This window comes from Hydra vulgaris, chromosome 02, assembly GCF_038396675.1.
Source record: "Hydra vulgaris chromosome 02, alternate assembly HydraT2T_AEP".
Taxonomy (NCBI): domain Eukaryota; kingdom Metazoa; phylum Cnidaria; class Hydrozoa; order Anthoathecata; family Hydridae; genus Hydra; species Hydra vulgaris.
Genome location: NC_088921.1, coordinates 3,900,810 through 3,927,547, shown reverse-complemented (window position 1 = coordinate 3,927,547; position 26,738 = coordinate 3,900,810). Strand labels below are relative to the sequence as shown.

The following is a 26,738-nucleotide window of genomic DNA, read 5'->3' as shown; positions in this document are numbered from 1 at the left end:
TCAATATTAGGTTCCATTAGATTAGTTTATAATTTACTTGCTTTTTAATCACCTTTAGCAACAATAACAACATACATATTCTTGAACAATAACAACTAATCCAATTTGTCAAAGTCAATTGTATGCCACTAAATAATAAGTTTTTTCCACATCTTATGCATCATTAGACATTAGTTTTTGACATTACTTTTAATTCCTCCCATAAAAATCCAATTGGAGAGAGATTTTGTGATTAGGGAACTCAGTCAAATAACACATACAATTTTTTGAAAAATATGTTTTAGATTCAAGTCATTTTCTTCTGAATAAATAAATGGCTTCCCATTAACCTATCTTTCTGAAGGTGAAGCATGATTTTTTAGGTGTACAAATAAACTATTGTCAGTACTTCCTCTACTTTTATAGTCACTAGTGGCATTTTAGCCAAAACAGCCTCACACATTAACATTAAATCCACCATGTTTTACAGTCAATAATTCACTCTTATTTATCATACATTAAACAATTTTTTTGTCCAGACAAACAATCTTATATTGAAACCAAAGATTTAAAACTTCGACACGTCGGTCCATGTTTACAATTATTAATGGTCTATTTTTTTTTTTGCAGTTTTGCACACTTTAGCATTTTTATTATTCTTATGATTTTTATCAAAGCATTTTAATCAAAATATTTTTAAATTATCAAATACCCAGCAAACACTGGACGTACATATGTATGCTCAGTTTACGTCCTGAACGTCCTAGACCTTCTTAAAACTAAAATTTTTTTTTGATCAGCGTGGAACGTTCATAAGACGTCTGAATTATATTCAGAAGTGTGCCTTATTATAAAGAAACACAGATCAAACAAATATGTAAACTAAAATTAAAATAACGTTTTATTTGTGTTGAGTTTTTCATTTACTCTAACCCTGTTGGAGTTACGGTAAAAAATGTAAGTGCTAACTTTGTAAACAACAAAAATGTTAAGAAAAAATGCTAGAACATTTGAAAATTCACATTTTGCAAATTAAAAATTTGAATGTGTTAGTACACAAACTAAACAACTTTACTTAAAACTTTAAATATGTCTGCACATAATTTTAACAACAAAAATTCAGTTTTTAATAAAACTTTTAATAAAACTTTTTTTAAAACACAAGCTGCATCCATTGTTTAATTACAACTTTCATGTTGTTAAAAGTCTCTAGTTGTGTCATAAACTGAAGCGCTTTCATAACCAACGCAGACAAAATATAAATGAGAAAATGTAAGCTAATTATGTAAACTTAATCGTTAAAAAAACTATGCAGTGAGCAAACACATCTTATTAAAATCAGATATTTTTTAACACAAAATACAATGCAGGTATGTTATAATTTTTAGTTAGTTGATAAAGACAAAAATGATAAAATCTGATTTTATTTAATGCTACTCTTTTGCAAACATAAGATACTGTCTCAAAGTAAACAACCTGACAAAAATTAAATTGAGACCAACATTCAGCATTTGGTAGTGACACCAATCCTGATTTCAACCTTACATTGAGAGTTGAATGTCGTTGCCTACAACACAATATTTACAAAAATAGATATGACTGTAGCAGACCTAAATTTAGAAAAATGACAATTCAGAAACTTCCTTGTAATTATTTTTAAATTTTACCTAATACAACCAAGTAAAAGTAAAACTGATTTACCATTAACAAATGAACATCAGGTATTTTTTTGAGAAACAATAATTTCAGAAAGAATTGAGTACTATATGTTGTCAAGAATTGAAAACTCAGTTTTGCAGAAGTAGCAGAAATAAATTTCTAGAAAACGCAGGCATTAAAGAATAGAGTAACATAAAAACAGCAAATATCGAAAAACATTCATAGTATGTTGTTTTCTTAAGAAAATAAAATTTGTTACTAACAAGTTCATGAAAAAAAAAAAGTGCTGGAGAGAGTAATTAAAATTCTAAAATTATTTGGTAAATGTTTTAGCTATTAGTCAAAAAATGCTGCTGCTAATTAAACAATACAATTGATTATGGAAAAATCTCAGATATACTATTTAATTTGTCTAAATTTGAATCAGTATTTATTTAAAATTATTCATCTAGTCTATATTTGACCTAACAGTAAAATATATTAAAGCACTTACAATGGATTGTTGTTAAAGTTGAAAAAAAAGTATTGAAATTACTATTGTAAGGAAACTTCAGCAATAAGTTTTTGAGTAGCTTGAGCACCTCAGTCCACCACTGCTTAAAACAATCTTACTGTATGTTGATATTATTGTTTTGAAGAGCATTATCAATCCTAAGATGTACAAACATTTTCCTAGCTTATTATCAGTGGCGTGGTGGTCCTAGAGGCTATGCAGGAATCATGTAAAGTATTTATAACTCATGGATTATTTATTGTTCAGTTATTTAACAATATAAAAATACTTTCCAACACAATATACTGTTTTAGGAAATAAACTATTGGGTGATAAAAATTATCCATTAACTTTTATTTCATTCTCAAAAATTATTCATATGTTGATTTTTCCATATATTCAGATGATAGAATCAACTTATGGATTTTACTATATGCATATATGGCCACATAAATAGGCATTTTTAGAGAAATCCTGCACGGGCTTTTTGGAGCCAGCACTCTACTGCTTATCATTGACAATTTCCATGAAGTACAAAAGTATTATTATTAACAGCCAAACATTTTTGCCATTAAAAAGATGAAATGGGTAAAAAATGAAAAAAAGGACAAATTGTGTCAATTATTCATGAACACTTTGGTGACACATACTGTGTCTGAAATGTTCATTGTCTTATGCATATCACTGATGAAGTTGAATACTTTAAATGTCGTTTGGACTAGGTTTCTTGCTTCTAGTTAATATTTTTTCACAATTAATTGAAAAGCAAGATTGACAAAAAATTATGAAGCGACCGGAGTTGAAATTTGGCCAGGTCAGGTTTGATAAAATATTGCCGGAAATGGGGGCAGGGCAAGTTTGTGACGGGGTTGCATACATCCTTAGCCTTACCGGGAAGCGCATGTGGTCACACGCCTTGTTTGTCCATATTTAAAGTTTTTTATTTAGACTAAATATAAAAAAATTATTATTGATTTGTAAAAAAAATTATTTGATTAATAAATTTTGTGAATGACGGTTAAACAAAAGAATAGTTAAAGAATAACATTTTAACAAAGTTAAACAAAATAAATAACATTTTAAAAAAGAATAAAATTTTATTAACGGTATACATTTATTAAAGTTTCTTTAATAAATGTATTTACCGCATTTGATGCATGTCTGAAATTATTTCTTTTATATTGTCTAATTTCCAATGTTAATACCAATTACTAGAGATAATGAATATAAACATAACTGTTTACAAAAAATGTATTTAAAAACTTGAAAAAAATGTTTTAAATAGGCTCCTAAAAATTTTGTTATGAAAGTTCAGTAAATTAACAATGCACTATCCCACAAAATTTTACAGCATCGCTTCATTTTTTTACATCAAAGGCTTGCAAATAAAAAAAGAATTGTAAGGATATTGTATGCCAGCATCTATATAAATAGCAAACATAAATGTTTGTATCCATATTATATATGCATCAATGCACACCTTTTCACGGGTTTGATTTTTTATGGATCTGATCTTTTTACTTCTCCCTACAATAGGACAGAGTTATTTGGAACTGACTTTTTTTCTGACTTCACTCTTGAATCAAATGGCCATATTCTTACTGTTATACCAGTTAATCAAATTGACCTATTGTTAAATATCCAAATCACTCTGGCTTTTATTGCTAAAATTAATTCTCAATTAATTACTTCTACAGTTGTTAAAGTTCCTTAATTGAGGATTAATTGTAGAATGTAATTAGTCAAGTAATTACTCAAGTAATAACTTCTACATTTATTATTTCTACGCAATCATTCCATGTAAGATGAGCTAAACATTCCTGGGTGACCATCTCAGATTTTCTTGAAATTCACACCCCTTATAGGTTATATGGAGATAAAGATTTCCCTAAAATTTCAACTCATAAATTAAAGCATTCTAAAATTATGGCAATTTGAAAAATTAACGTCTTAGCCTATTTATTGTTTTTCTCAAATCTTAAAGTTATTAAAAAAAAATACTCTAAAGAAAAAATTTGAATACACAAGCAAATGTGAAAACTATATTGTTTTGTGAGAATATAGGTAGTAGTTATCATTCCTGATAAGTTTTATAACAATGGATTCAAAATTATAGAAAATTCCTCTAAAAAAGCCTCAAGCCTTAAAATCTAAAAATTAGGTCCATTTAAGAACTAAAAATTAACCGGGTGTACAGTAAATTTAACACTTAAAACTTTTAGAAATGTATCTTCAAAATAAGAAATACAGAAAAATAATTTTGGGATGTTTTGTAGCTGCTGAGATATCTGAACTTAAACTTTCTATCAAAATAGGACTTTGGAAATCGGCCATTTTGAATTTGTTATAAAACCAATATCTCTAAAATGGATCAAACCTGAATATGCTTTTTATTCTTTTTGAATAAAAGTGTTTTAAAATTAACTTCAAAGTTAATTATTTTTAAGTGGGGGTTAAAAAAAAAAAGCAGTGTCCAAGTATTACTTTATTTTATGATGATGCAATCTTTATTTTAGGTTATTGAATACATATGATGCAATTACATTCTATTGAATTTGATAAATAAAATAACATTTTTATATTTAGATAAAATAAAAACAAGTATTTTAAAAGAGTTAAAATGAGTAACATTGGAGTGAATGTAGAGATATTTACATATATTATGTTACATTTTGTTTTCTTTGCATGATGAATTAATAATGAAATATTTAAATGATATATAATAAGATTACTTTTTTTATTTATATTGCAAAAAAAAAATATATTCATTAAAAAAACAATTAAAAAAAACCAATAACTCATTTTTATCATTTTCTTAAATTACAAAAAAAACTTTTATTTTTATTATTAATTTGTCTTTTTAGCTCTCTTTTTATTATTTATTTATTTGATTTTTTAAACTTCTCTTTCATTTCACGGGTTTTCTTATTTTCTCTGTAAAGATCCTATTAACAGATATGGAATGTTACAGATCTTTATTAAGTCTGAAAAAACATGGGGACAAGAAATGCACATTCCAGTTAGGTTTGCAAGCTAAAATAGTGTGGGCCTAGATTGGACAATTACAATGGGGTCGAAAAGACAACAGCCTGACCTGATCCGGGTAAAAAACGTTCAGACTAAATAGTTTTAATCTAAAAAATGTAATATTGGAGTTTACTAAACCTTGATTATCATTAAACTATTGTCAAAACCTATTTTGCCGACCATTTTACTCAAATGGTTGGCAAAAGAGTAATTCAAAGCTTCATTGAAGAAGAAAAAAAAAGCTTTGAGATGTAAAATAACTTTAAATGACTACAGTTCTATATGTTTTAATCATAAAAAGATGTTCCTTGAATGTTCTAAAACTGCGCTAAAGTATTGTTGTGACTAGAAAGTAACCGGGGTCCCAGCCTAGGCCATTGGCTAAAAGTGAGACTTTTTGCAAACCTGGCCCCACCAAAATTATAAGATTTAGCAGGGGTTGATAGTCGGGGCTAGTACAAAAGTATTATTATATATATAGTTATACATTATAATTCTATACTTACATTTACTATTTTTTTAATTACTGGCTTATATTTATATTTTTTTAAACTCTGATTTACTTCAAACAAGGTTGCAAGCAACCACAACGAAAATTTCAAAAAAATTAACAGAATAAGATTTATTTGGTGAAGCCATTAAAGAAAAAATTGACAAACCTAACAGAAATGAAAAAAATAAACCTATTAACATTAACACCAAATTGTTAGACAATTCAACAAAAAGCATAATACTTTTCTGTCCCTAAGTAGATGATTAAAAAAGTGTGTAACTAAAGTTGTCAAAAGGTATCTTAGTAGAGTGTAAAAAAATTACTAGAAATAAGATATCACAAGCACTTAAAACAAATGTCAAGAACTTTCATTAGAGTGAAGAATATTCTCAGATTTTTCCTGCTAAGAAAGAATTTGTTTCAGTTAAAATCAATGGTCAAAAACAAAATATCCAAAAGCAATTATTACTAATAAATCTAAAAAAGCTACATTCAGAATTTCTAAAAGCAGGAGAGAGATAGGATTATCAAGGTTTTATCAGCCTCGTCCAAAATGGTGCGTAACAGTAAATTGTGCATCTGGTGTGCATTCAGTTTGCGTCTGTTAAAATTCTTTCTTTTAAAATTCAAAGTTGATTACTTATGCAGTGCCCAGTAACATCGAATATAAAGAACTTAAATCAAAAACAGCATGTATAATTGAGAATCGTAGCTATATGCTTCATAGTTGTGATTACTGCCTTAATGTAGAGAACTTAAACATTATAAAAATGATATCTTCAATCAGCATGGTTTTGAATATAAGGATATAGTGCTGTACAAACAGTAGGATATATAATATAATCTTGTATAAAGTTGGCATATTAAATAAAAAATAACTTTATAAACTTATTAGGTTAAAATTATTATCAAAATAATTACTTAAGAAAATTTAAAAAACTAATGTATGAATTGGATTAATTAAATATTAAATTACTTCCCTCATTCCCACTAGATATGGGGTTTGTGGGTATGGTAATGATTTTGTATATTTTTATTCCGAAGCTCTACAAAAAATATTTATAATCAATTGTTTAAAAAAAAAATCCACAATTAATCCTAATATAAATGAATGAAAGTTAACTTGGCCCCAAAAAACCCGCACCTATCTCTATGTATCTATGGTAAACATCAAAAAACCCACACCTATATCCATGTACCTAAGGTAACCATGGTAACTATCAAAAACTAAAAAAATCTCTACTCTATATTTTAATATTTCATTAATTTTTTAATCATTTCATTCCATAAATAAAAAAAGTGTTAATACTACACGTTGTAATACACATAAAGTATATTATAAAATATAGTATTATATATGTTAATAGTATATGTTATAGTATTATTATATGCTAATAATATACGCTAAGTACTTTTTTTTCTCGTTTTATGTGATTATTAACTAAAAAACTTTAAAAAATAATTTTCTAACAAAAATTACAATTTTTAACAAAAAAAACTTTCTAGAGCTTTAACGATTCACCTTGCACATCTATAATTCTGTATTATATGTACATCTTTATATCTGATTGCAACATTACAAAGCTGATTGAACCAACTAACAACCTCCCACGATCTCTTACATGTACCTATTTAAGTTATGTTTGAAGAATCCATTACCAAGGCATTTAAAGATTATTGTCATGCAATATTACTACATGCATTTTTAGAGACGCAGAAAGAATTCTTTCAAATATTCAGGTTTCCAACACAATATGTGTTGGAAAACTGAATATTGAACCGAATATCACTATTGAACCGAATATCGGTTCAATAGTGTCTATTTGAAAATATGTATCATTTGTGTTTTATTTGTGAATAAAATTGAGTCAAAATCGTAACGCTGCAAAACCAGAACAATAAAAAATAAAACTTACAAAACTCAAAAAACTGATATTCTAAAAAAACTTGAGCAAAAAAGTTATACGACAGTAAGTAATGGACAAATAAAACATTTAAATAACCAATACCACAAAAATTCTGTTTGATAATTTTTTTTACAGTTTATGAAATCAGATGTGAGTGTAAAAACACAGTACAAAGCTACATTCATAGAATCTGTAGAATATTTGGTTTCTATTATCAAAAGTGTTACGTTATGTGGTAGACCTGGGATCGCATAATGAGGCAGAAAGAATGATGACAATGGAAGTCTTGAAATGATGGTTTTATAAAAGCAGATAAAAGCTTAAACAGGTTATTATTTTACTGAGTGTATGCTGGAAACAAAGATATAGAACACCATTTAAAAAGTTCAGGAATGAAAGCAAGTTGCATTTTAAACAAATTATAACAGACAAAATAATTGAAGTAGTTAAAAGTATTTTTCAGCAAAAAAATCAATCAGGGGGATAGCTGATCAAATGAATTTTCTCATTTATGAGGGTGAAAATTGTCTACATACAAAAAAAAAAAAAAATAATTTTAAGAAAACTAATGATCTAAGTGGAAGAGTGATAGGTGATTAAAAAAAGTGATACTGTTTGAAAAAGAAAATCTCGACCTTTATTACTTAGTTGGTCAAGATTATAAGGGCACATCAACTATGCTTGAAGATAACTAACAAATGATGATGAACTTAAGCAAAAATGGACAGCAAAATCAAAAAAAGTTACTAAAGCAAAATACCGGCAAAATCTTTTCCAAAAAATTCAACTAGTAGTGCATCTTTTAAAATATGTACTGAATTGAAATATGTACTGAACTGTCAAAAAAAAACTTCCAATAAAGATCTAAAAAATCTGTTTGATATAGCTAGTTTAAATACTGTAACTGTAATGAAGACAAGGATTTTCTTCTTGCACAGAGAAACTGGTAGAATAGGAGTAATGAAGACAAGGATTTTCTTCTTGCACAGAGAAACTGGTAGAATAGGAGTAATAATATCCTAATATCCTAAAGATCCTAGCTGCTAAAAAGCACTAATTGAGCAAAGAAAAAGCTCGGAAACTCTGGAATTGGCACACTGAAACTTGGTACATTCACAAAGCTGAAGAAGCATTACACCTTCTGCATTAGTCCAGTTGGAAATGTCTGACAGTAGTACTAGTAACAAGGAATTATGTGAAGAGAATTCTGGTGCTTTGCCTGGAGATATAGTTCCGAATCCAATAAAGCAAAAAAGCGCTACAAGAAATATACCCATTCAGTCTTTCACAGGAAGACGTGCAATCGCTTGTCTTTATATGAACGGGCAAATTATATTTTACTTTGACGATTTGACCGCGGCTATTTCAAAAAACATTTTAAAAACGTGCTAAACGAAAAATTTTTTGAATGTGAAATAAATTACATCAAGACTTTCTAACAAATGTTTTTATATTAGCAAAAACGCTTGAGTTAAATGAATGACATAAAAACTTCTTAAATGTTTTTATATAAGCGAAAAGTTTTTTTAAACAATTTACTGATAATGTTTTTTTTTTTAAAGTATAATTGGCAGTTGTATATATTTTTTTAGTTTATAATATATAAATTGTTTAAGAGTGCATAATATATAAATTGTTTATAATATATAACGTTTATAATATGTTTATAATATATATAATTATAATTGCTTATAATTTAATAAATTGTTTATAATATATACAATTATAATTGTTTATAATATATAACGTTTATAATATATAAATTGTTTAAGAGTTTAAGATTTTTTATAATAATCATTATTTAAAAATAAAAAATTGTTTCGTTTTTATAAACAATCACATTCTACAACAACGAAAGTCTTTAACGAAATTTTAATATAATAATAATTAAAATTAATACATTTCAAAAGATAAAAAAAAAGTTGTTGAAAAAAAAAAGACAAATGTTTTAGAAAGCCGTTACAATTAAATAAGTTTGATCTTAAATGCTTTTATATTATCAAAACGGTTTTTAATGAAGTAACAACACTTGATGACTAATGAAGACTTGATGAAGAATTGATGAATTGATAAATTGAAGAATTGAAGAATTGATGAATTGAAGAATTGATGACTAATGAAGTAACAACACTTCTAATAAATTTTTATAACAAGTATTAATAAACTGTTGCTTTTTTTTACTTATATAAATATGTATTTTTTATGATAAATGTTTATCTTTCGAAACAGTACAGATGTTAAAGCAAACAATAAAATGGTTTTTTAATGCATAAATTAAATAGACAAAGTTTTGTTGTAGTTGGGTTATATACATATATATATTTTTGTGTGTGTTTTTGCTTTAGTTAAGAATTTTTTTTTCTTTTCTTTTTTAGATAAGTCTAATTAAGTTTTTGTAGCGCATTTTTAAAGCAAAATGTAATTTGCCTGGTCATTTAAAGACGTGTGATCGCACATCTTCCTGTGAAAGACAGAGGCATTGAGAGCCCTTGGATAAAAGATTATTTGCTTGTCCACTTGTTGCGAGTACACAAGGTTGTTAAAAAACTGAAAGCTGATTTTAAAGAAGATGCTCCCATAGTTGTTAATTGGAATTGCAAGCTGATGCAAGATTGACAATTGAAACTTATGTTGAGCAACTCCCTGTCATAGTCTCTAGTTTGAGTGAAAAGCAGCTGTTGACTGTTGCAAAAGTAATACATCTCAAGCAACACTGTTGTAAGTTTTTTCAAAGAATGGGACTTGGCAAAAAATTTGTTGGTTTGTAATTTGACACAACTGCCTCAAATACTGGATGAAAAAATGGGGCATGTACTATTATTGGAGCAAAACTTGAGAAGGACCTACTCTATTTTGCAGGTCAGTATCGCATTTTGGGGTGGTACTTAAAACTTATATAAACTATATAAGTTTTATTATTATTATATAAACTCTCTCTCTCTCTATCTCTCTCTCTCTCTCTCTCTCTCTCTCTCTCTCTCTCTCTCTATATATATATATATATATATTGATTGGCATTTTCATAAGAATTAAATAATATACTTTTATTATGAGAAATAATAATACTCTTGATGTTTGGAAGACAGCTATAACTAACCTTTAAGTTGTTTTAGTTAAAAAGTTTGTGAAGTCTGTGGCGTTTAGGGAAATATTCATCAATTGTACTCAAAAATGTTTTTGTTTGTTATGACGTTGAGCAAATAAGGTGGGTTAAACTAGATAATGCCTCTTTTTCAAGATTTTGTATTATAATTTTGGATATTTGGAATGAAATTGATCTTATCTTTGAATCCACAAGAATTGAGAGCATTTTTATAAATGGTGCTTCTTTGCTTATATATTAAGATATATTACTGATCAAAATGAAAAGCTTCTTTGCTTGAAGATGTATTACTGATGTGATTAGAAATCAGTTTTGGTATCAATTTAATGATGCTTGGTCTCAAATATCTTCAGTTATATTAAGTAATCACAGTTATGATGCTTAAAAACATTATGATGCTTAAAGAAATATTAACAATTTTTCTAGAAAACATTATGATGAAAACATGAATAAATATCAGAAAAATAACCAATGCTAACGATTATTTTTCTAATGTATATATGATATTATAATATGATATCTAATGTATATATGTTAATACAAAGCATAAAAAATCGTAAATTTTAAAACACTAATACTAAAACGTCTTTCAAAAAAAAATCAATAATAAAGTAAATATATAAATATTTGTGGATGAATGATCTTTAATATTTTCTTACCGCTAAAGTGGCTCTGTTTGCTTAATGAGACAATAATGTACCTTGCTCAAAAAAGTTATGAGATTTTAAATTTCAAAAAACAGCTGATTTGAATGTGATCTCTCTTCCAAGATAGCACCTGTTTATTTACACCTCATTCCATTCTATAGCTCTATAAATCTAGTTTTCATCCTTGCATGGAATACTGTTGTCATACTTGGGTTGGTTCTTCCAATTATGCTCATTTTTATTTAAACTTAGTTCAAAAATATATTGTAAATGCAGTTAGAATTGCTCTAGCTTCCAAGTTTCTAATTCTGTCCCATTTGTCATTTGGTTACATCTTTTTCTAATTTTAAAACTACTATCATGATCACTGCTCGAGGGATGTACATATCTCACACGTCTCTTGTTTAATCTCAAAAACTTTTATAATACTAAAAAGATTTCTACCTCAAACACAATACTTTAGAATATAAATACTTTAGAATATAAACAAAATACTTCCTGTCATTTTGTTTTCTTTACTTATATGCAGTTTACAATTTTTTTAAAGTCACCATTTTCTTGTTATTCAACTTTTTTCTTTGTTTTCTGTTTACCAACTTATAAAACATTGATTGAATTTGAATTTGTTTTTAAAAATATATATTAAAATGTATAATTTTGTATTAATATGTTTATCAATGCGTGTTTTGTTAATACAGGATTAAATTTTTTTTAAAAAGCGGTTAGTAAATTGGTAAATCAAAAAAAAAAAAATGATATCGAAAGAAGTGGATGATACCAAAAGCTGATACCATTTATTTAATCTAGCACGCAATATATATATATATATATATATATATATATATATATATATATATATATATATATATATATATATATATATATATATATATATATATATACATATGTATATACATATATATATATATATATATATATATATAAATATATATATATATATATATACATAAACATATATATATATATATATATATATATATATATATATATATATATATATATATATATATATATATATATATATAAACATATATATATATATATATATATATATATATATATATATATAAAAATGAGACTGCGTTAATTTAAATTTGCATGTACTAATTTCATTAGTTATATATATATATATTGTATGTATTTTATTGCAAATTCATTCTAGTATTAAATAAAAAAATTAATTAAAATTCAACGATTTAAAATTAAAATAAACAAATCTAAGTAAGAGCTTCTTAAATGGATTTTACATGGACAATAAGCAAAAATGGTAAATATTACACTTATTGTCATTTTAAAGTGGAAAAAATATTAAAAGCAACCATATACCGTATAATTGAACATGCAGAAATGGAATCGGAACTCAAAGAGTTAAAGGAAGTGATCGAGTCGCAAAAAACATGACAAAAAAGAACCTTACCAAGCTGAAGACCATGTTTGACCATAAGGATGGCGTCTCACAAAGACAAGCAGCTAGAAAATTTGTGTGCGATCAGTCTTTTATATGCAAAACATTGAAGAAACACACAGATATTAAATGCAAAAAAAAGACAAAGATTCCATTAAGAACAGAGTCACAAAAACGCAAAATAAGAACCAGATGCAGTTGATTATACGAAAAATATAAAAATCACGATTGGATAATTGATGATGAATCTTATTTCACTTTGAAGCATAGCACCATTAACGGAAACCAAAATTTCTACTCAAGTAACACTGCTTTGACACCGCCAAGCGTAAAATATGATCCAGTTGAAAAATATGAGTAAAAAGTGTTGGTTAGGATTTGCGTTTAGGCTAAATGTATTTCTATACCTTTTTTTGTACTTTCTAAGCAATCACTTAAGCAAGAATTATAACTGAGCGAGTGCATCAAAAAAAGACTTGTTCCTTTCATCAAAGCAAATCATCTAGACGACAGCTACATATTCTGGCCTGACCTAGCAACATCACATTACGCAAAATCTGCAGTAGAGTATTTTAGACAAAATAACATCAATTTTGTTGAAAAGAAAGACAACCCTCCCAACGTAACTGAATGCAGGCTTATTGAGGACTTTTGGTCTAAATTGAAAGGAGAAGTATACAAGAACAACTGGCAAGCAGAAACTATTGATTAACTTTGCAATAGTATAAAGTATTTTTTGAGTATTTTAACTAATGAATTTATTGTAATCATATTAATTTAATGTAATCATGAAAAATAATTAATTTAATGTAATCATGATTACAAATTATATCGTAAAGAAAAAATAAAAATTATAAAAAAAAACAATCTTCTACCAATGCTCTTTCTTCTTTCTTACTTAATTGATTATTTAACTCTTCTTATCTTTTCTTTTTATTTGCTTATTTCATTTTACTTTACTTCTTTTGCTTTTTTTCTTTTATATTTAAGTTTATGAAGTGTTCTTTTTTTTTCTTTTAAATTTGAAATTCTTTTTTTATTTTTATATATATTTTTCCTTTTTGAATGATTTTTTGTGTCTGTTTGCTTCAAGTTAATTTATATGATCGTTGATGATATATTTGTGCTTATAAAATAAAAAATATTTTTGTATATAGTTTTGTTTTTTCTATATACTTTATATTTATCTTAAATTTTCTGTTTTACCATTATAAAAATGCATCCGCCATTTGCGAACACCGTGCGAGGAATAAAAAGCATTTATTATTTTAGAGAAATCTCAATTTAATGTTGAATGGATTTTTCTGTGTCTGTGATTAAAGGTGGAGTTGACACATTATACCAGTTTGTCAGATGCTACTCATGTTGTCAAAAGAGTTACCAATCAACATTTACAATGTTTTTGAATGTTGAAGCATATAACGCTTATATTTTGTTCTTGTAAATTCACCTAATTTATAAAAATAGGGATTCACATAAAAGAATATAAATTTTGAAGGGATCATCAAAAAGTCTTTTTAAAAAATGAGATGCAAATAACAACCTTCCAGTAATAGTTGCAAATAGTAATCTTTGCCAAATAATTCCAAAAAACTACCTATATAACCAAGCAATTTCAGAGATGCACAAAAAAGATTCTTTTTGTTGTAAGCACACAATTTTGAAAAATTTAAACTTTTCTGCTTAAAAATATTTTAGGTTGGGGTAGTTTAATACCCCAACTTTTTTTTCCCGTCCTTTAAGGGTTAAAAGCTAAATATTTTGATATTTTTTAATAAATATCTAAAGCATGTAAACTTTTATTAAAAAGTTTCTCTTAAGTCGTCGTTGAAAAAGTCATTTAAAAAATTGTATTTAATATTGTTCTTCTATATTTGTATGCATACATATATATATATATATATATATATATATATATATATATATATATATATATATATGTAATATATATATATATATATATGTAATATATATATATATATATATATATTTATATATATATATATATATATACATATATATATATATATATATATATATATATATATATATATATATATATATATATATATATATATATATATATGTATATATATATATATATTGTAAAATTTTTCTGTAGTATAAAATTAATTTCAATATACAATTATGGTAGAGTATAGACTATAATCATTTTAATGTTTTAACAAATTTTTGTTACAAATTTATCTTTTCACTTAAATTTAAAAACTTATTTTTAGGCTGAATAAAGATATTATTAGAGTGAAAACAAATAAAAGAAATTTTATAATTAAATCTAATATGTTTTATAAAACAAAATATATTTTTTATTGTTAACAAACTTCTCTCTTTAAGCTATAGCTTCAAAACACAAACTAAAGAAACTCAAACAAGGCCTCTGCATGGATAGACAAATTGAGCATAATACTAACAATGACACAGTGAGGTCTTGGTCATAATTTTTTACTTTTAAACAAGATTAAAACAACTAATTTTTTTGTTTTGTTTTAAATATCATGTTTATAAGTAAAATCAAAATAAGGTATAAATGAATATAACAAATTTGTGTTATTCAATCAATTTCTTAAGAGAGTTTTTAGAAGTTTTGACCCAACCAATGATAATAACCATTGATAACCAATGATCATTTACAAGAGCAACTGAAAAAGTAAACAAAACTAATGATTGTAACATTATTAAAGCAATCTGAGATAACATGATGCTAAATTTAATTTACAGTATTCTTTTACAATTTAATAAAAGTCATATTAACAATAATCACTGAAATATCTGTCTCTAATTCATGTGAAACATCCATCACCATTTATAAAATAATTTTAAGGTTAACAAAGCATACTTAATCCTGATTGTTAATGTTAAATAAAACATATGAATTACCAGAAAATTTTCTTTTCTTAGCAGAAAATTTTGTAGAGCTTACTGTTGAATTTGAAGTTTCTAAACAATATATAAAAAAATTGGTGTATATTTATTTAACAGAACATAAACAAAATAATGACGTTAATTTGTAGTATTTTTTACCGCAATCTAACGAATTATTAAAATAAATTTTAATAATGTTAATGTAATAAAAGTCACAATATCAACAACTGAAATAAATAAAATCATCATTTTTATTTTACTTTTAAAACAAACAAAACTGAAACTCAATTCAGGAGAAACAAACTCCAACATAAAAATAGGGGATTTTTATGTTGGAGTTTGTTGTTGATTAAGTAAAGGGTAGAGATGTCTTGATAAAATAACTTATCTTGGGCAGATGTTAACTGTATTCAATTAAAAATCCCCTGCCTAGAGGCATTTTCTTTTTATTTATTTATTTATAAGTTTATTTATTTTTGTAATAACTATTAAATTCACAATTTTAAAAGTTTCAATACGATTAACAATACGATTAACAAATCCAATTCGCAAAAACTACGTATAAAATTTTAAATCCCATTTAATTTACGTTACAATGTAACGTAAGTTAAATTAATTAACATTTTTGGTCTTAACTTTGTTTTGTCAAACTTTAAACTTTTTTACTTATTTTGTTCTTCTTATTTATTTATATTATTTTTCAGATAGCTTTCCTAGAAAATAGATTTTTAGCAGAAACCAATGATAATAACTATTGATAACCAATGATTATATAAGCAACTGCAAGGGGAAAACCAGTGATGTCACATTTTTCATTTTGTGAAAACAAAAAAGTAATGTTTGAAGACTTATCTCACTATGTTACTTGCAGTTCTATTTTGTAAATGATCTATTACATGATAAATTAACATGAAAATATTTTTTTAGGAATTCAAATTGTACATGCTCATTGAATCCTGGAAACTAAGTGTACCTTTTTGACATCACTGGTTTTTCCTTTCTGATTTTAGATTTTGATTTAGAATTCAAAATAAGGTTAAATATGTTGCTTATAATATGTTCTGATACATTTCTTTTAAGTTGAATTTAAAATCTTTTTAATTTCAAACAATTGCCACAGTCAGGACTTGCAGAAAAACAAAAGAAACAAAAGAAAAGAATTCAACAAAAACTTCCTTTTTTCCTTTAATCAATAACTGTTTTTTAATTTAAATACACTCAAGTTCACAAAACTCTAATACTGATTCATCATCACTTAATTGACCTTTGTGAGGCATATTGTTAAAATACTGCTGGGCATCAGGCCTGCAAAAATGTTTTAAAACTTGAAGGTCAGCATACTTTGCACAGCTGATAGGCAGTCTCTCATTCTACAAGCATGCAAGGGTTTTTTGCTATATCTGCTTCTTTTTTCCAAAAGCTTTTGATATAATAACTTTTTCAAAAGGTTCATTCCAACTGAGTCTGTATTGTAAAACAATATGAAATTCTTGGGAAAAAATAATTTCACAAATAGGGTGTGTTGGTATCAGACATTTAGCTAGGTAAAATGGTTTGATATGTTAAGAAAAATTTAGGAACATGTTTAACTTAGTCTTAATAACTTAAAATGGTGATGAGTTCTTACGACACTTATGAAACTCTTCCATCCAATTTATTGGTAGCTCTGCTCGAACCTTTTGGTTAACTTATACCATATCACAGCCACACTCCATATGACAGTGACCACTTATCGGGAACGATAGAATGATTTGTTAAAATGTTTTCTAATTCACCACGTTAAATTGTAAAAAACAAATAATAGTCCAATTCTTGTTTTGCCAAGCACATGAATCACAAAAAAGCTGCAAATGTGATACATCTTTTGGTAAAATGTAGTCAAAATAGTGTTCCAGCACGCTTGCAACATTATCTGCTCCCTTTTTATCGTAAGTTTCATCCTAACAAAACAAGTGAGCACTGTTTGATCCTAAGCAGTGAACAAATATTTTTTTGGTAAAAAAAAAGTAGAAAATTAGATAATATTTAACAATATTCTGAAATAATCACACATTATTAAAGTGCCTGTAGCTTTCTCGATAAACTTTATTCAGCGAGAAGCACTCCTTGTATACATATTTGATAAGTTAAGATCCTCTGGTAAATAAAGCTTTTTAGTGTCATGTAATGCATAATGACTTTTTCATCCTTTAAAAGACTTGATATGATCAATAACACTATTTACAATATGGTCTGAAAAGGCTAGAGGTCGATTTGTATGTTTTTATTGGTGCTTTTTAGGAGAAACTCCTTAAAAAATAATCAAATATACAAGCTTTATAATGTTTTATTAACTTAACGAAACCAAATTATTATCTTTCAAGCTCATATAACATCTTTTTTTGCTGTTGTTATTTTTGAGAGAGAAACTTTGTTGAGACACATTTGTTCATTATTTATTTTTTTGAATTTCTTATTCGTAAACAAATAAATGTTTATTCTGTTTACTATTCTTTCTATTCTTGATTTTACAATTCTAAAAATTGATAAAATAGCATTGATGCAAGCTGAAACTCTAACAGTATTATTATCTAGTGTCACTTTGATGTTATAAGACAGTGAGTGGTCATGAAGAAATCATTTTTTTCTTTTTGTCAAAGTCTTCTTTGTTTAACACTTAAAACCTCAATCATTGAAGCAAGAAAGCCGTCTTTATGATCTTTATTTTGCAAATTGTTAAAGTACAAAAGTAAAAACTCCCTCTCTTCTACTGTCGTATTCTGAAAACACATATAACGGTTGCAATTACACGGAAAGGCCATTGTATGCAAAAATAATCGTTTATTTCTGTCTAGTTCCCACTTTCGACTAAGTATTTTTCTTTATTTTTCTTTTGCAAAATGAAATTTATTGGGTGTTATGCAAATAATAGTAAAAAGGGCTCATATACAGCGTGGACATCTCCGATTTACCACTTGAACAATTTGGATAAAACTAGTTTACCCCTTGTGACCTCTTTTTACAAATGGAAATTTAAATATGATCTAACTTTTTTTTTTGATATTCATCTTTTATAAGACGCACTAACTTATCAATAACATAGTGGGAATAATAACTCAAAAATTGTTAACATGTGACATCACTGGTTTTCCACTTGGACTCTTCATGTATATTAATATATTGTATATATTTTTATATATAATATAAATTTTTAAATATTATTAACAATAATTATAATAATAGTGAAGTTAAAACAAAAAATATTTTTACATTTTAACTTCTATCAGATTGCAAATTTTGTTTAAAGAAATTTAATGATTCAGTGTTCAATCGTAATAATATTTTATTAGATAATTTTTAGGTTAACAAATAATTGAAAAACTATGGTTGTATGCTATTTTTAATAATAAACCAAGCAGGCTAGTAGTTTTTCACTTTAAGGGTATTATTTTATCAAACTAGAACTAAATGTTACTTAAGAGTTTTTTATGTTATAAATAGGGCTTTTTATAACAGTTTTCTATTTAAAAAATTGTGTATTCTACATCTTGACTTAACTTGTTAATTATGGAATAAATTAACAAAAGTTCTTAAAATAACTTGTTATTATAACATTAGTGATACAACATAATTACTTGTTTTATTATAATATTATACTATTATTATTTTTTTTTTTTGAATAGGTAAACTCTACAGCAAAAGAATTAACCATAGTAACAAAAGGCATGTTACCATTACATAAGATTACTTTTAGTCACATTGCTTCACTCTAAGAGTGAAGTAATGTCACTTTATTTTGCCAAAAGAGATTTTAGATTTAACCACATTGTATACAAGAGCTGATCCGATGTGAACTATAGAGTAACTGAAAAAACATGAACATTGGAGTTCAGTGTGGTCTTAATGTTTTAAGCGTCATAACCACATCCAGCGAGTGGGCCTTCTGTAAGTTTTGTTGTTGTGGTGTAAATTAGAGGCAGTCATAGCTCACCAATCACAAAGAAATTAATAAATATTGTTTCTGCGACACAATATTTATTATTTCAGTGATTGCATACAGGTGACTAACAGGGCCGCCCAGTTTGGTTGACATGGAAGTAATGATACTAAGAACTGATTGTAAAGCTGTTAAGATAGATCCCTAATCTTTTGATCTTCAGGCAAAAAAAAAAAGACAAAAGATTAGAGTGTGAAACAACTAACACCTTTATGTAAAAGGGGAAGGGGAATATCCTCTATATAAATATATAAAATAATTTTGATCTTTCTATATTTATGAGCGGTAATGTACACAATAAATCATTTACCTTTCATCTTTTAGGAATAACTCTTACTTCAGATCTTTCTTGGAAACCATATATCAAATCCATTGAAAAATTAGCAACTGCTATGGTGGATTCAATTTATCGTGCTCCACACTATCTTACTACGGATTCTATTATTTATCTCTTTAAATCTCAAATCCATCCTTGTATGAAATACTGTTGCCATATCTGGGGCGGATCTTCCAATGATGTCCTTTCTTTCTTGGACAAGTCACAAAAACGCATTGTAAACATAGTTGGGCTACTTTAAAAGCCAAACTCCAACCATAATCACATCGCTGTAATTTTGCTTCTCTTTCTCTTTTCTACAAATACTATAATGGGGACTGCTCTAAAGAGCTAAGTCTAATCCTTTTACTGTGATTGTTCTTAAGTGTTCAAAAAACTCTTATTTGTCTAGTTTTTTTTCCTCGAACATCAGTTCTTTGAAATTTGCTTCCTTCAACTTGCTTTCCTGATTCATATAACTTGCAAGCTTTTAAGTTGTCTGTCAATCGTTATCTCGCTCTATAAACTTTATCTTTTCTCTTCCAGCAACTTCTAACTCTAATAGTGGTTGCTAACAGCATTGATGGAAGCAAAGATGTTAAAAAATTATATATATACTTTTTTAAAGAAACAATAAAATATAAGAACTGCAGTTTTTCTTTAAAATTGATTTCAATGCACATTGATATTAAAACAAATAATATTCATTTTAGTTCTTTTTACAATTTTTTTTTAAATAAAAAATCAAAACATTTTTTGTTGTAAAAGATATTATTTAGCTGAAAACAGATGAAATGAATTAGTGTAGTTAAAGCTGTTATGTTTTATAAAACAAAAACTTTTTATGTCTATTGAAATTTATCAGTTCTTTAAACTATGAACTTATGTCTTTGTTAATTAAAAAATACTGTCTGTTTTTCAACATTACATCTTTGTAACTGCAGTCCTAATGTAGTGGAAAATAACAGTTTGTAAAAAAGTGGTTCAATGGTTATAATGGTTTCCAAGAAAACCACTTTAGTGTTTGATTATATATATGGATATGACAGAGCTATATGCAAAATTCAAAATATTCAATAATGCTTTAATGAGCTATTCAAAACTTAATACTTTAATAAAAAAATCATTAATCAAAGTTTAAGATGGGTTATGCATTTAACACCAAATATTATAAGATGATAGAAATAAATGAGGAGCAATTTAAAATTACCATCTATTGACAGTATTTTAATTATTTATAAGTTGCTATACATGTATTTATAAATTTATATAAGGTTATTTTATCAATTTATTTTAATACAAAAAAATTAAAAACCTTTGAATGGTTAATCACATGAACAAAAGTGTGATATTACTACATTTATGAATTATAACATACTTTTTACTTTTTTTTGTATTCACCAACTCAATAGCTTACCAAATGCCTAACCTCAACTCCAACCAAAAATCAACACCAATGCAAGGTCAACAAGGTGACCGCTACCATAAATAGGATACTTAATTCATTTTTAAATTATACTTCTATTGTTGATACAACCCTATTTTAAACCTATAGCTCTAAAGCACAAACTCATAAAACTCAAACAACGGTCTCTGCACAGATAAACAAACTGAGCAAGGTACTAGCGAGGAGATTTAAGTCAATTCGTGTCTAATCAATCCAAAAAAATATTTTCAGCAACATCACATCTCGGATTTTAATGATTTATGAAAGAAAACTTCACTAAAATTTAATGTCTGACTCCTTAAGGTTTCAGAGATATCTATACTCAGTCCCAATCTCCTTTTTGATTGCTAATTGAATGCTTCCAAATAAAAAATCAAATTTAAAACAGTGTAATACTTTTTTGACACCACATACAAATAAAAGTTTATCTTGAGATGCCTAAAAGATATGATTCTGAAATTTTTTCCTAATGTTTTATATATAACAAACATAATCCAAAAAAACTGCATGGTTTTTCTTTTTTGAATCTGATTTATTTGCATTGAAAAACCCTTGCAGTTTTTTTGTAACAAGGAATTTGTTATATATAGAAATAAAGGAAAAAATTTCAAAATCATACCTTTTAGGCATCTTAAGACATACTTCTTTTGTACGGAGCATCAGAAAACTTATAAAAAATGTTACACCATTTTGAAATTGAGTTTTTATATAGAAGCTTTAATTTTTTAGTGTTTTAGCCATCATCATCCCTAAAATATAGTTACAAATTTTCAACACTATTGAGCGAGTATTTTATAAGTTAAAGCTAATTGTGTTATGCAATCAGCTTAAAAAATAAATAACGCAGAAAAAAATGATCAAAAAATGTACTAATGATGAAAAAAAAAAAAAAAAATTAAAACTAAGCTTACTAAGATTCATAATGAAAAAAGTTGAATTTTTAAGATTTCAAATTTTATAGAAAATACTTTAAAAAAAATTAATTTCTATAAAAAGTTTGATTTAAAAATAATAAATTTAATTCATCATCATCATCATTCTTCCACAATGTAATAAAAATCATACTAAAAATAAATAATCACTGAAATAAAATCTGTCACCATTTCTATTGTACTTTTTAAGTACAATAGAAATGGTGACAGATTTTTACTACTATAGTTGGGCCTATAGTCACTATCTAAAATGTTAAAGTTTATATTTTAGATAAGGAAGGCATTCAAAGAAAAAAAAAAGGCATCAACATAAAACACTTTGGGATATTGTATTTCCAAAGTCATTTAAACCAAAATAGCATTTTATAGATAGTTCTTTTGTAGATCCTGCAGAATTCATGAGAGAACTATCCAGGAACAAAAAAGTTAGCCCACAGACCGTAGGGGAAAAAAAATCTTTTTTGTAAGCAAAGGAACACAAAAACTTAACAAAAGAACATTGGTAAAACTTAACAAAAGAACAGTGGTAATAAAGCCTTTACTTTGAATTAAAATAGTTCCAATTCAAATGAAGCTGTGTAATTTTCTTAATAATATATATTATTAATTTATTATTATTTATGTAACTTATTTATATAATAATATAAATAAGTTATATAAAATAATATAAATAATTTTTGAACAAAATAATATCAAACAAAACAATTTTCTTAATAATATGATATGGTACTTATGACGAAGTTGTTCAAAAAAAATAATTTTTTTTGATTAATTAGTTATTAATAGCTAATATTAATTAAATAAGTTACAGTTTTGCACAAAATAATAATAAAACTAAAGAAACATAAATTTTAAGTTTGTAATAAATGCTTAGTAAGAAAAAGAAAATTAAAATTCTTGGTAAAGATAAGGAGATAAATGCTTAAATCTTGTTTTATTTCATGTTGCTTAAAATCTAAAAAATGACAACTGTCTTTAAACAAATATCTTAACCAAAAACACCACTTGACAATATTCAAATTGATGATAATGCCTAGATCTGCATTTAGTAGCATTTAGTATGGCATAATAAACTGAGTTAAATGATGTGGCCAATAAAATATTTACAAAACAAGCCTTGGCTGATCTAAATCCAAAACATGATTGTTTAAAAACTTCTATACAACTTTTTTTCTGGTTTTTGTGGGTATGGTAATATTTTTGTATCTCCATGTATCTATGGTATATATCAAAAACCACACCCATCTCTATGTATCTATGGTAAACATGGTAAATATCAAAAACTAAAAATATCTCTACTCTATATTTTCATAAACACATTCAAAATTATATTTAAATAAAAGCTTACATATTCAACAATATTTTTAAACTATTTACTAAATATAATATAACTATGGTAATGGTAAAGTTAATTTTTTACTGAAGCCTAAAAGATTCAGTAACAAATATATGTTACTATTTTGATAACTTTTTTTTTAAATGTATACTATGCGATCGAGGCTTTTGCAGAATTAACTTAAACTAATATAAAAAAAAATATTTTTTATATACTAATTCACTTCCAACAAGGCTGAAAGCCTTATCCAAGTTTTCTTAATATTTTATGTGGTACTGGTATGAAGTTTTCAAATTTGTTAGTTAACAACAACTAATACTTATAAAATAACAGCCAGGCTCTTACCATGCATTCAAAACACAAAAAGATTTGCAGTTATTAAATTAACCAGTGTTATCTAAAATTCTTACATACAACAACAGCTTAACATTTCATTAATTTTTTAATCATTTCATTCCATAAATAAAAAAAGATGTGTTAATACTACACGTTGTAATACACATAAAGTATATTATAACATATAGTATTATATATGTTAATAGTATATGTTATAGTATTATTATAAGCTAATATTATACGCTAAGTACTTTTTTTTTCTCATTTTATGTGATTATTAACTAAAAAACTTAAAAAAATAATTTTCTAATAAAAAATACAATTTTTAACAAAAAAACTTTCTAGAGCTTTAATGATTCACCTTGCACATCTATAACCCTGTATTATATGTAGATTTTTATATCTGATTGCAGTATTACAAAGCTGATTGAACCAACAAACAACCACCCACAATCTCTTACATGTACCTATTTATGTTATGTTTGAAGAATCCATTACTAAGGCATTTAAAGATTATTGTCATCCACCATTAGTGGTACTACATGCATTATTTTGGGGGTCAGAAATATCGAGACGCAGAAAGAATTCTTTCGAATATTCAGGTTTCCAACACATATTCGGTTCAATAGTGTCTATTTGAAACTATGTATCATTTGTGTTTTATTTGTGAATAAAATTGAGTCAAAATCGTAATCGTAATCGTAGCTAAACCAGAACAATAAAAAATAAAACTTACAAAACTCAAAAAACTGATATTCTAAAAAAACTTGACCAAATTTAAATAACCATTTATATAACCACTACCACAAAAATTCTGTTTGATAATTTTTTTTACAGTTTATGAAATCAGATGTGAGTGTAAAAACACAGTACAAAACTACATTCATAGAGTCTGTAGAATATTTGGTTTCTATTATCAAAAGTGTTACGTTATGTGGTAGACCTGGGATCGCATAATGAGGCAGAAGGAATGATGACAATGGAAGTCTTGAAATGATGGTTTTATAAAAGCAGATAAAAGCTTAAACAGCTTATTATTTTACTGAGTGTATGCTGGAGACAAAGATATAGAACACCATTTAAAAAGTTCAGGAATGAGAGCAAGTTGCATTTTAAACTATTTGCATTTTAAATGCATTTTAAATAGGTTGCTCGAAGTTCTGCATTTCTGAATACGTGTTGTATGTGAGGTTGCTCGAAGTTCTGCATGCTTTCTGAATATGTGTTGTATGTGAGGTTGCTCGAAGTTCTGCATGCTTTCTGAATATGAGTTGTATGTGAGGTTGCTCGAAGTTCTGCATGCTTTCTGAATACGTGTTGTATAAGGTTGCTTGAAATTCTGCATGCTTTCTGAATATGTTTTGTATAAGGTTGCTTAAGCTTTTTTGGCAAACAAGAATTCTTGACTGCACAATTTGTTACTTTTACTTTTGCCACATACATTTAAAGCCATTTTTGATTTTATATATACAATCAAAATGTTTATAGATTGTGCCTAATGCATGGTTTGCAGTCATTTTAGTGAAGAATGGTGGATGGTGACATGAGTAGACATGAGTTAAAGACAAATAAAATATAAATATGTAGATTTCTGTTGCAAGCAATTGTGAACATTTTAAAGTATTTGTTTCTCGTTGCATGCTTTCCAAAATTCATCATTTGTATATTAACCTACAAAAGCAAAAGGAAATCCTGATTGTTTATAAATTAAATGTGTTGTTCAAACAAAATGTTGAAATGTATTTTTTGTTTATTATTACTAGTAAGTTGAATTAAAATGAATAAAGAAATTCCATTGTGTTCATTGTACATTAAGTAGATGTCACTTATTCTTACTTTGTCAGCAAGTGACATGCTACATATCACTTTTATTATTACATGTTACTTGCTGCACTTGCTAAATACATATATGTTTATAAGATAAAAAAATTTTTTTCAAAAAAAATTCCTAAAAATTCCTTGTCAAAAGAATGTTTCTTTCTTTCTTTTTGTTTCTTGTTTTTTGTTTTTTTATGTGTGATGTTTTTATAGCTGTTTTTTGGATTTTTTTTGTGAGCAAAAAAGAAAAAAGAATAGCCTCTTTGACTGTAGTGGCCACTGTGACTTTTAGGAGGTGAAAGAAAGTATATATTATTTACTACTAGTAAGATACGAGCTAGATAAGTATATCTAACTCATTAGTTTACAGCAAAAATTAGTTGATAATTAAAAGAATAACTTGATGAAGTTGAATCATGTTGCAAACTGTCCTTTTGTTTTATCACCATACATTAAAAAGAAAAATTTTTTTTTTGATGTGTTAATGAACATAGCAGTAGTTACTGGAGTATTTTTGACACACCTGGTACATATACACCTGGTAATACAGTTGATAAGTTTGTAATTTTATTCTGTTTTGTTTTAATGCTGTTCCATTCATGTGGATAAGGATCCATGTTTAGGTATCTGTTTCAGTTTGTAAATCAGTTTGAATTTGTTCTAACTGGCAAGCTTGAGCCTCTATCCCATTGTTGTAAGGTTTTCTGTATTTGAAAAAAAGTTTTGCTGATATCTCAACAAGAGTTAGATGGCAATCCATGGAAACTTTTGAGAAAGGAAGTTTAATTTTGAATTGAGATAGCACACTTTGCAAGCTTGTTATTACCAAAATTGTTTTACTTTAAAAAACTTTTTTCAGTGAGGTTTGGCATGTCATCATTTGCCTTACAATTACAATTAAGAAAATGCAGGACTAAAGTTTAATTAAAAAGTAATGTACATTAATAATAATTTTTAAAA

The 26,738-nt window shown here is 26.4% G+C and overlaps 1 protein-coding gene across 1 annotated transcript in view; it reads right to left on the bottom strand.

Moving 5' to 3' along the window:
* LOC136075729 (NACHT, LRR and PYD domains-containing protein 3-like) overlaps positions 1 to 26,395 on the bottom strand; it is a 52,433-nt gene extending 26,038 nt beyond the window's left edge. The window contains exons 1-2 of the mRNA XM_065789164.1: positions 26,302 to 26,395; positions 15,633 to 15,692 (exon numbers count right to left, since the gene is read on the bottom strand). Coding sequence (XP_065645236.1) covers positions 15,633 to 15,692; positions 26,302 to 26,395 — 154 coding nt within the window. The remainder of the gene's footprint in view (positions 1 to 15,632; positions 15,693 to 26,301) is intronic.
* Positions 26,396 to 26,738: the final 343 nt, after the last annotated feature.